A 12,455-nucleotide genomic window follows, 5' to 3' on the forward strand; every position below is an offset into this window, starting at 1 on the left:
ATGGCCACCCCTCTGTTCTTTGCGTCCAGTCCTGAGTGGAACACCTGTCCCACCCATCCTTTCCTTAGCCTAACTTGGTCCGCCACCTTTAGGTGCGTCTCTTGGAGCATAACCACGTCTGCCCTTAGTCCTTTCAAATGCGCGAGCGCTCGGGCCCTTTTTATCGGCCCATTCAGGCCTCTCACGTTCCACGTGATCAGCCTCACTGGGGGGCTACCTGCCCCCCTCCCGTGTCGACTAGCCATTACCTTCTCTAGGCCAGTCCCATATCCCGCCTCCGCGCTCCCGCCCGCTCCCCCAGCGTCGCATTCCGCCCCCGACCACCCTCTCTTTAGCCATTTCCTTTTGGATTTCCGCAGCAGCAACCCAGTTGTCCCCCCCCCCCCCCCCCCCGCTAGATCCCTATCTAGCTTGATTGCTCCCCCCAAATCACTTCCGTAAGTCAGCTGACTTCAACTGACCCCGGCTACTCCTGCTCGCTCCTCGGCCCCCCCGGTGTGAGGGAACTCCCATCCGCCTTGCGCCTGTTTTCCCGCCTTATTCTTTCTGGCGCGGGAACATCCCTTTACCTGTCCCGCCTCTTATGGCGCAGCTCCCTTTCCCCTCCCCCTCTCCTTCCCCATTCTCTGACTATGTCCCGCCTCTCCCCCCTCACCGGCGCCCACATTTCCCCAGTGTCCCCCCCCTTCCCTGTTTACTTCTCGCTTAACTTTCACCATCCTATTAACAAAAACAATAATAACAACAATAACAGTTCCCTGCAGCATCCGTCCCTCAGTTCCGGTCCAGTTTCTCTTCATTGATGAAGGACCATGCTTCCCCCGCCGTCTCGAAATAATAGTGTCTCTCCTGATGCGTGACCCATAGTCTTGCCGGCTGCAGCATCCCAAACTTCACCTTCCTTTTGTGCAAAACCTCTTTGGCTCGGTTGAAGCTCGCCCTCCTTCTCGCCACCTCCGCACTCCAATCCTGATAGATCCTTACCACCGCATTCTCCCATCTGCTACTCCGCACCTTTTTAGCCCATCTCAGGACCTCTTCTCTGTCCTTAAGGCGGTAGAATCGCACGATTATCGCCCTCGGTGGTTCTCCCGCTTTTGGTCTTCTCGCCGGGATCCGATTTGCCCACTCCACCTCCATGGGGCCCGCAGGGGCCTCAGCACCCATCAGTGAGCTCAGCATCTTACTTGCGTACGCTCCACAGTCCACTCCTTCCACACCCTCCGGGAGACCTAGTACCCTAAGGTTCTTCTTTCGCGCTCCATTTTCAAGGGCCTCAATCCTGTCAGCACACTTTTTATGAAGTGCCTCGTGCGTCTGAGTCTTGGCCGCCAGGCCCAGGACCTCGTCCTCAATACCTGATACCTTCTGCTCCACCACGCAAAGTTCCGTCTCCTGGGTCTTTAAAGTCTCCTTAAGCCCCTCAATTGCCTGTAACAACGGGGTCATTACCTCCTTCTTCAGCAGGTCCATGCACCGTCTCACCACCTCGTCCTGCTCAGGCCCCCATGTCACCTGTGGTTTCTCCGCCGCCATTTTGTTTCACTCCCTCTCTCTCTCTCTCTCTGATCTTCTGGCTGCAGATTCTTCGGGCTGCAGCCGCCGGCGCCGGTTTTTCCTTCCGTCGTTCGGGGGGGGGGGGGGGGGGGACTCCCTTCCCTCGCGCCTCGCACCGGGTTTTACGGCCGTCCAAGTCCCGTTGGGGCTCTTAAAAGAGCCCGAAGTTCCGTCGGAGCTGGAGCCGCCGAAACGTGCGGCTAGCTCATCCCCGCCGCAACCGGAAGTCCTCTTTGAGCAAGTTTTTGGCCACCTGTCCCAAAATCTCCTTTAGAGGCTCATTGCCAAACCCTGTGTTAAGGTTTTGACTTCTGAGTTGCTGTTCAATGTCAGATGGCTTTCTCTTCCAGACCTGCTGTGTGTTTCCTACAGGGTGTTGGAAAAATGACTGATTTGGCTTTTGGACCATGGTACATCTGGTAGCCAACTTGCTCCTTCAATATTAAGATAAATCAAACAGATTCCATTTTACCAGCCTAATAACTGAGCTCCTCCCCACTAATCCACTTAGGGAATGGTTGGCTCGGGAATGATAGACGTGCTGTACAGTCCAGCCTTGCCCTACAAAGATCTGTAGCCTGTTGTCATGTTGCCTGGAAACTGGGATGAACGATCATGCAGATGAATAAAGCGAGAATTGGGACACCGAAACACAGATATTCGGTCGACTCACTGCTCATTCACAGTTTTAACCCTCAATAAAACGTTAGAATCCAAATGAAAATATTGAGCGTGATTCTGTGCAATATGGTGCTGCCGATGTAGATCAGGTTGGCCACTCTGGACGGAGCCATTCCTGGGGTTTTGGCCGTGTAATGTTCTGACCACATCAACTTAAAATCACCTGACTTCGGCAAAAGGTTGCATTTACCTCGTGAAGGTTGGTTCCCGTTGCCATTGACTATTTTTGCTCATGAATTTGCACCAACAGCCACAGGTAAGTAAAGCTGCAAGAACCAGCCAGTTAGGTGGATTGGCCATGATAAATTGCCCTTAGTGTCCAAAATTGCCCTTAGTGTTGGGTGGGGTTACTGGGTTATGGGGATTGGGTGGAGGTGTTAACCTTGGGTAGGGTGCTCTTTCCAAGAGCCGGTGCAGACTCGATGGGCCGAATGGCCTCCTTCTGCACTGTAAATTCTATGTCTAACCAGGAATCCAGGGTGGGCAAGGTGGGAGCACGATGGAGAGAGGGTACTAGGAGTTCGAGGGAGGAGAGAAATCTACTCCAGCAGCTACTCCGGGCTGGGGAAATATTCAGACCCAAACCTGAAAAGTCAAGGCCTTCCAGCCGCTGCTGGCATATCAAACATTTGACTCCCACACCCATCATACTCCATTCACTGTCTTGGTTCCCTTATCCACAATCGCCTTGTTCAACAGAAAATCCATCAATTTCAGTTTCACAATATTCAATTGGCCTCCAGTGTCCTCCCCCTCTGAGGAATTGAACTAAAGAAAAGGGCATTAGACTGGGATGACCAGTTAGGATAGTGTAGAGGTATACCCTAATATAGGAAAGCAGAAGATTAGGATAGTGCATTTATAGACATTAATTTGGGTTGCAGGGAATGGACAAAGGGACTGGGCAAAGCATGGGCGAGAGGGGGATGGGTAACCATTAGGACCGGTTCTTTGCACAAAGGATGCTGCGAGAAAGGGGCCCAGGGCTGAGGAATGTATAGTGGGCCTATCAGGATCAGTGATTGTGAACCATGATGTGGAGATGCCGGCGTTGGACTGGGGTGAGCACAGTACGAAGTCTTACAACACCAGGTTAAAGTCCAACAGGTTTGTTTCGATGTCACTAGCTTTCGGAGCGCTGCTCCTTCCTCAGGTGAATGAAGAGGTCTGTTCCAGAAACACATATATAGACAAATTCAAAGATGCCAAACAATGCTTGGAATGCGAGCATTAGCAGGTGATTAAATCTTTACAGATCCAGAGATGGGGTAACCCCAGGTTAAAGAGGTGTGAATTGTCTCAAGCCAGGACAGTTGGTAGGATTTTGCAGGCCAGATGGTGGGGGATGAATGTAATGTGACATGAATCCCAGGTCCCGGTTGAGGCCGCACTCATGTGTGCGGAACTTGGCTATAAGTTTCTGCTCAGCGATTCTGCGTTGTCGCGGGCCCTGAAGGCCGCCTTGGAGAACGCTTACCCGGAGATCAGAGGCTGAATGCCCTTGACTGCTTCCAGTCGGGGAACACTTCAGCAGTCAAGGGCATTCAGCCTCTGATCTCCGGGTAAGCGTTCTCCAAGGCGGCCTTCAGGACCCGCGACAACGCAGAATCGCCGAGCAGAAACTTATAGCCAAGTTCCGCACACATGAGTGCGGCCTCAACCGGGACCTGGGATTCATGTCACATTACATTCATCCCCCACCATCTGGCCTGCAAAATCCTACCAACTGTCCTGGCTTGAGACAATTCACACCTCTTTAACCTGGGGTCACCCCATCTCTGGATCTGTAAAGATTTAATCACCTGCTAATGCTCGCATTCCTAGCATTGTCTGGCATCTTTGAATTTGTCTATATATGTGTTTCTGGAACAGACCTCTTCATTCACCTGAGGAAGGAGCAGCGCTCCGAAAGCTAGTGACATCGAAATAAACCTGTTGGACTTTAACCTGGTGTTGTAAGACTTCGTACAGTGATTGTGAAAGTCAGTTTATATGGCCAGGTCAAGGAATGTGGGAGAAAGACCGATGAGACTCTTGCATTTGTTACCATTACCTTATTTGGTCGGGTGTATGTGGAACTTGATACTACATGAATGTATATGAGAACTCATGCTTTGTCTCCCTTTGTTCACTCACTCTGGAGAAGTTGGAGACTGTGGTCTCTGATCTTTGTCACGGTGAGTGAGACTTGCAAGCGGGTTGAAATAAAATTAAGGAATACCTATAAATCCGACTCAGCCTTTGACTGAGACCAGACTGAGGACAGAACAAACTCAATTTCAACACCTCCATCTCTCCTCATCCCCTTCCCCTCTGCCTGCAACTCCCCAGTGTCCTCCCCCTCCTTCCCTTCCCCTGGACCCCTCAACGTCCTCCCCTCCCCCTGCCCCACAACCCCAATGTCCTCCCCCTCCCCTCCCCTCCCAGTGCCCCCACACCACCCAGAATTCTCTCCTCCTCCCCTTCCCCTGCAACCCCCCGCAGCGTCCCCCCTCCTCCCGTCTTCCTGCACACGCACCGCCCCCCAGCGTCCTCCTACTCCTCTCCTCCCCCTGCCCCCTCACCCCTAGTGTCCTCCCCCTCCTCTCCGCTCCATCCCCACACCCGAACCTCCCCAGCATCCTCCACTTCTCCAACATTCCCCTGCCCATGCAACCTCGCACCCAATGACCTCCCCCTCCCTTTGCCCCTCCCATTGTTCACCAGCGTCCTTCCCCTCCGCCCCTCCCCCGACCCAGGCACCACAGCAGCCTCCACACCCCTCTCCAGCACCTGCACCCCCTCCCAACATTGTCCCCCTTCATCTCTCCCCTCCCCCTGCATCCTCCCCCTCCAGCCAGAGCAGTGTTTTGGAGGAATTTTCACTATCCTTTGATCCCTGCTCCTGGCCATCACACGAGACTGGAATAGATTCCTGGAGGACAAATGGAAAGCACCTGCCTGGGATTGGGATGTAAATGTGGTTCTGATAAACTCACCAAATGCCACGAGCATCAGGCCAATCCCGAGCCATCCCTGCCGAAGTCAGCAACGGTGACACCGGTTTGTCAAACAAGAAGTGATCCTATGGAAATAAATGGTCATTTTTAAAAAAAAATCTGTTTACTCAGAAACCAGAGAACGTTACCAACAAAGCTACTCGCCCAGTGTCATTCATGTCACATTGTTATCACTTGTGTCTCTGGGTCAGAAAGTAGCTGATTCAAGACCCATTCGTCAGACTTGAGAACAGAATTTAAACTGGCCCATCAAACACTCCGAGGACAGGTACAGCACGGGGTTAGATACAGAGTAAAGCTCCCTCTTCACTGTCCCCATCAAACACTCCGAGGACAGGTACAGCACGGGGTTAGATACAGAGTAAAGCTCCTTCTTCACTGTCCCCATCAAACACTCCCAGGACAGGTACAGCACGGGGTTAGATACAGAGTAAAGCTCCCTCTACACTGTCCCCATCAAACACTCCCAGGACAGGTACAGCACGGGGTTAGATACAGAGTAAAGCTCCCTCTCCACTGTCCCCATCAAACACTCCCGGGACAGGTACAGCACGGGGTTAGATACAGAGTAAAGCTCCCTCTCCACTGTCCCCATCAAACACTCCCAGGACAGGTACAGCACGGGGTTAGATACAGAGTAAAGCTCCCTCTACACTGTCCCCATCAAACACTCCCAGGACAGGTACAGCACGAGGTTAGATACAGAGTAAAGCTCCCTCTACACTGTCCCCATCAAACACTCCCAGGACAGGTACAGCACGGGGTTAGATACAGAGTAAAGCTCCCTCTACACTGTCCCCATCAAACACTCCCAGGACAGGTACAGCACGGGGTTAGATACAGAGTAAAGCTCCCTCTACACTGTCCCCATCAAACACTCCCAGGACAGGTACAGCACGGGGTTAGATACAGAGTAAAGCTCCCTCGACACTGTCCCCATCAAAAACTCCCAGGACAGGTACAGCACGGGGTTAGATACAGAGTAAAGCTCCCTCGACACTGTCCCCATCAAACACTCCCAGGACAGGTACAGCACGGGGTTAGATACAGAGTAAAGCTCCCTCTACACTGTCCCCATCAAACACTCCCAGGACAGGTACAGCATGGGGTTAGATACAGAGTAAAGCTCCCTCTTCACTGTCCCCATCAAACACTCCCAGGACAGGTACAGCACGGGGTTAGATACAGAGTAAAGCTCCCTCTACACTGTCCCCATCAAACACTCCCAGGACAGGTACAGCACGGGGTTAGATACAGAGTAAAGCTCGCTCTACACTGTCCCCATTAAACACTCCCAGGACAGGTACAGCACGGGGTTAGATACAGAGTAAAGCTCCCTCTACACTGTCCCCATCAAACACTCCCAGGACAGGTACAGCACAGGGTTAGATCCAGAGTAAAGCTCCCTCTACACTGTCCCCATCAAACACTCCCGGGACAGGTACAGCACGGGGTAAGATACAGAGTAAAGCTCCCTCTTCACTGTCCCCATCAAACACTCCCAGGACAGGTACAGCACGGGGTTAGATACAGAGTAAAGCTCCCTCTACACTGTCCCCATCAAACACTCCCAGGACAGGTACAGCACGGGGTTAGATACAGAGTAAAGCTCCCTCTACACGGTCCCCATCAAACACTCCCAGGACAGGTACAGCACGGGGTTAGATACAGAGTCAAGCTCCCTCTACACTGTCCCCATCAAACATTACCATTACAGGTACAGCACAGGGTTAGGTACAGAGTAAAGCTCCCTCTGCACTGTCCCCATCAAACACTCCCAGGACAGGTACAGCACGGGGTGAGATACAGAGTAAAGCCCCCTCTACACTGTCCCCATCAAACACTCCCAGGACAGGTACAGCACGGGGATAGATACAGAGTAAAGTTCCTTCTAAGCCATGGGGTACGGGCCTCTGGCACGGAGTCTGTCCCTGTTGCTCAGAAGGGAAGGGGGGAGAGGAGCAGAGCATTAGTAATTGGGGACTCGATAGTCAGGGGCAGAGATAGGAGATTTTGTGGGAGCGTGAGAGACTCACGTTTGGTATGTTGCCTCCCAGGTGCAAGGGTACGTGATGTCTCGGATCGTGTTTTCCGGGTCCTTAAGGGGGAGGGGGTGCAGCCCCAAGTCGTGGTCCACATTGGCACTAACGACATAGGTAGGAAAGGGGACAAGGATGTCAGGCAGGCTTTCAGGGAGCTAGGATGGAAGCTCAGAACTAGAACAAACAGAGTTGTTATCTCTGGGTTGTTGCCCGTGCCACGTGATAGTGAGATGAGGAATAGGGAGAGAGAGCAATTAAACACGTGGCTACAGGGATGGTGCAGGAGGGAGGGATTCAGATTTCTGGATAACTGGGGCTCTTTCTGGGGAAGGTGGGACCTCTACAGACAGGATGGTCTTCATCTGAACCTGAGGGGCACAAATATCCTGGGGGGGGAGATTTGTTAGTGCTCTTTGGGGGGGTTTAAACTAATGCAGCAGGGGCATGGGAACCTGGATTGTAGTTTTAGGGTAAGGGAGAATGAGAGTAGAGAGGTCAGGAGCACAGATTTGACGTCGCAGGAGGGGGCCAGTGTTCAGGTAGGTGGTTTGAAGTGTGTCTACTTCAATGCCAGGAGTGTACGAAATAAGGTAGGGGAACTGGCAGCATGGGTTGGTACCTGGGACTTCGATGTTGTGGCCATTTCGGAGACATGGATAGAGCAGGGACAGGAATGGATGTTGCAGGTTCCGGGGTTTAGGTGTTTTAGTAAGCTCAGAGAAGGAGGCAAAAGAGGGGGAGGTGTGGCGCTGCTAGTCAAGAGCAGTATTACGGTGGCGGAGAGGATGCTAGATGGGGACTCATCTTCCGAGGTAGTATGGGCTGAGGTTAGAAACAGGAAAGGAGAGGTCACCCTGTTGGGAGTTTTCTATAGGCCTCCAAATAGTTCGAGGGATGTAGAGGAAAGGATGGCGAGGATGATCCTGGATAAGAGCGAAAGTAACAGAGTAGTTATTATGGGAGACTTTAACTTTCCAAATATTGACTGGAAAAGATATAGTTCGAGTACATTAGATGGGTCGTTTTTTGTACAGTGTGTGCAGGAGGGTTTCCTGACACAATATGTTGACAGGCCAACAAGAGGCGAGGCCACGTTGGATTTGGTTTTGGGTAATGAACCAGGCCAGGTGTTGGATTTGGAGGTAGGAGAGCACTTTGGGGACAGTGACCACAATTCGGTGACGTTTACGTTAATGATGGAAAGGGAGAAGTATACACCGCAGGGCAAGAGTTATAGCTGGGGGAAGGGCGATTATGATGCCATTAGACGTGACTTGGGGGGGATAAGGTGGAGAAGTAGGCTGCAAGTGTTGGGCACACTGGATAAGTGGAGCTTGTTCAAGGATCAGCTACTGCGTGTTCTTGATAAGTATGTACCGGTCAGGCAGGGAGGAAGGCGTAGAGCGAGGGAACCGTGGTTTACCAAAGAAGTGGAATCTCTTGTTAAGAGGAAGAAGGAGGCCTATGTGAAGATGAGGTGTGAAGTTTCAGTTGGGGCGATGGATAGTTACAAGGTAGCGAGGAAGGATCTAAAGAGAGAGCTAAGACGAGCAAGGAGGGGACATGAGAAGTATTTGGCAGGTAGGATCAAGGAAAACCCAAAAGCTTTCTATAGGTATGTCAGGAATAAGCGAATGACTAGGGAAAGAGTAGGACCAGTCAAGGACAGGGATGGGAAGTTGTGCGTGGAGTCTGAAGAGATAGGAGAGATACTAAATGAATATTTTTCGTCAGTATTCACTCTGGAAAAAGATAATGTTGTGGAGGAGAATGCTGAGACCCAGGCTATTAGAATAGATGGCATTGAGGTACGTAGGGAAGAGGTGTTGGCAATTCTGGACAGGCTGAAAATAGATAAGTCCCCGGGGCCTGATGGGATTTATCCTAGGATTCTCTGGGAGGCCAGGGAAGAGATTGCTGGACCTTTGGCTTTGATTTTTATGTCATCATTGGCTACAGGAATAGTGCCAGAGGACTGGAGGATAGCAAATGTGGTCCCTTTGTTCAAAAAGGGGAGCAGAGACAACCCCGGCAACTATAGGCCGGTGAGCCTCACGTCTGTAGTGGGTAAAGTCTTGGAGGGGATTATAAGAGACAAGATTTATAATCATCTAGATAGGAATAATATGATCAGGGATAGTCAGCATGGCTTTGTGAAGGGTAGGTCATGCCTCACAAACCTTATCGAGTTCTTTGAGAAGGTGACTGAACAGGTAGACGAGGGTAGAGCAGTTGATGTGGTGTATATGGATTTCAGTAAAGCGTTTGATAAGGTTCCCCACGGTAGGCTATTGCAGAAAATACGGAGGCTGGGGATTGAGGGTGATTTAGAGATGTGGATCAGAAATTGGCTAGCTGAAAGAAGACAGAGGGTGGTGGTTGATGGGAAATGTTCAGAATGGAGCTCAGTCACAAGTGGAGTACCACAAGGATCTGTTCTGGGGCCGTTGCTGTTTGTCATTTTTATCAATGACCTAGAGGAAGGCGCAGAAGGGTGGGTGAGTAAATTTGCAGACGATACTAAAGTCGGTGGTGTTGTCGACAGTGTGGAAGGATGTAGCAGGTTACAGAGGGATATAGATAAGCTGCAGAGCTGGGCTGAGAGGTGGCAAATGGAGTTTAATGTAGAGAAGTGTGAGGTGATTCACTTTGGAAGGAATAACAGGAATGCGGAATATTTGGCTAATGGTAAAGTTCTTGGAAGTGTGGATGAGCAGAGGGATCTAGGTGTCCATGTACATAGATCCCTGAAAGTTGCCACCCAGGTTGATAGGGTTGTGAAGAAGGCATATGGAGTGTTGGCCTTTATTGGTAGAGGGATTGAGTTCCGGAGTCAGGAGGTCATGTTGCAGCTGTACAAAACTCTGGTCCGGCCGCATTTGGAGTATTGCGTACAGTTCTGGTCACCACATTATAGGAAGGACGTGGAGGCTTTGGAGCGGGTGCAGAGGAGATTTACCAGGATGTTGCCTGGTATGGAGGGAAAATCTTATGAGGAAAGGCTGATGGACTTGAGGTTGTTTTCGTTGGAGAGAAGAAGGTTAAGAGGAGACTTAATAGAGGCATACAAAATGATCAGGGGGTTAGATAGGGTGGACAGTGAGAGCCTTCTCCCGCGGATGGAAATGGCTGGCACGAGGGGACATAGCTTTAAACTGAGGGGTAATAGATATAGGACAGAGGTCAGAGGTAGGTTATTTACGCAAAGAGTAGTGAGGCCGTGGAATGCCCTACCTGCAACAGTAGTGAACTCGCCAACATTGAGGGCATTTAAAAGTTTATTGGATAAACATATGGATGATAATGGCATAGTGTAGGTTAGATGGCTTTTGTTTCGGTGCAACATCGTGGGCCGAAGGGCCTGTACTGCGCTGTATCGTTCTATGTTCTATGTTCTATGTTCTACACTGTCCTCATCAAACACTCCCAGGACAGGTACAGCACGGGGTTAAATACAGAGTAAAGCTCCCTCTACACTGTCCCCATCAAACAATCCCAGGACAGGTATAGCACGGGGCTAGATACAGAGCAAAGCTCCCTCTACACTGTCCCCATCAAACACTCCCAGGACAGGTACAGAGCAAAGCTCCCTCCACACTGTCCCCATCAAACGCTCCCATGACTGGTACAGCACGGGGTTAGATACGGAGTAAAGCTCCCTCTACACTGTCCCCATCAAACACTCCCAGGACAGGTACAGCATGGGGTTAGATACAGAGTAAAGTTCCCTCTACACTGTCCCCATCAAACACTCCCAGGACTGGTACAGCATGGGGTTAGATACAGAGTAAAGTTCCCGCTACACCGACACCATCAAACACTCCCAGGACTTGTACAGTACGGGGTGAGATACTGAATGAGGCTCCTTCTATATTGATCAACAAAGGCTTTAAATCAAACTGGGAAGTTAACTCTCACCACAAAAGTTGGTGTCATCTGAATATGACAATCAATGAACAAAGACTGTGATGTAATGGGCCCATTTGGAATTTGGTTAAGATTTACAAAGTCATTCAGATATGAACCCTTACAGATACAGGAGACTTTCATCCCAGAATCTCGGCTGAATTTGAGTCCTCTTGGGAAATAGTAGCATCAAACCCAGAACCCCATCCAGTGCCCAAGAACTTAGATGAATTGTAAGTTTGCTGTCTTACATCAATGAGTTGCTGCTGCTCCTTGTCCGTCATGCTGGTCAGACTGTAATATTTTCCAGAGAGGTCACCCTTTAACCCGGCCAGTGCCTCGACAGTCACCTTCTCCACTTCTCTCCTCTCAGCCCGAGTGCAAGCAGGGGGCATACTGAGTCCGCGGATACTTCGACCAGTCCTCACACGGGAGGAGAGGACATAATTGTTATCAAGCAGTCCGTTCCTAATCTGAAAAGGGAACATTGAGGGGTATTACAGACATCATAGTCGGCTCAATGAAGTCTTCAAAGTTTTGAGCAGGTTAGGTGTAAGAATTTATTAGCTACTGGATGTAGTTACAAATACATAGTAAAGAACAAAGAACAAAGAACAAAGAAATGTACAGCACAGGAACAGGCCCTTCGGCCCTCCAAGCCCGTGCCGACCATACTGCCCGACTAAACTACAATCTTCTACACTTCCTGGGTCCGTATCCTTCTATTCCCATCCTATTCATAGATTTGTCAAGATGCCCCTTAAATGTCCCTATCGTCCCTGCCTCCACTACCTCCTCCGGTAGTGAGTTCCAGGCACCCACTACCCTCTGCGTAAAAAACTTGCCTCGTACATCTACTCTAAACTTTGCCCCTCTCACCTTAAACCTATGCCCCCTAGTAATTGACCCCTCTACCCTGGGGAAAAGCCTCTGACTATCCACTCTGTCTATGCCCCTCATAATTTTGTATACCTCTATCAGGTCGCCCCTCAACCTCCTTCGTTCCAGTGAGAACAAACCGAGTTTATTCAATCGCTCCTCATAGCTTATGCCCTCCATACCAGGCAACATTCTGGTAAATCTCTTCTGCACCCTCTCTAAAGCCTCCACATCCTTCTGGTAGTGTGGCGACCAGAATTGAACACTATACTCCAAGTGTGGCCTAACTAAGGTTCTATACAGCTGCAACATGACTTGCCAATTCTTATACTCAATGCCCCGGCCAATGAAGGCAAGCATGCCGTATGCCTTCTTGACTACCTTCTCCACC

General features: G+C 50.6%; 1 protein-coding gene across 4 annotated transcripts in view; it reads right to left on the reverse strand.

Annotated features, from left to right (window-relative positions):
* Window positions 1-12,455, reverse strand: part of LOC140404341 (creatine kinase U-type, mitochondrial-like) — a 51,751-nt gene that overhangs the window by 14,246 nt on the left and 25,050 nt on the right. For all 4 annotated transcript variants that reach the window (XM_072492736.1, XM_072492735.1, XM_072492734.1 and 1 more), the window contains exons 5-6: window positions 11,437-11,658; window positions 5,217-5,302 (exon numbers count right to left, since the gene is read on the reverse strand). In XM_072492736.1, the coding sequence (XP_072348837.1) occupies window positions 5,217-5,302; window positions 11,437-11,658 (308 nt within the window). The remainder of the gene's footprint in view (window positions 1-5,216; window positions 5,303-11,436; window positions 11,659-12,455) is intronic.

The sequence above is a fragment of the Scyliorhinus torazame genome, chromosome 30, assembly GCF_047496885.1.
Source record: "Scyliorhinus torazame isolate Kashiwa2021f chromosome 30, sScyTor2.1, whole genome shotgun sequence".
Lineage (NCBI taxonomy): Eukaryota > Metazoa > Chordata > Chondrichthyes > Carcharhiniformes > Scyliorhinidae > Scyliorhinus > Scyliorhinus torazame.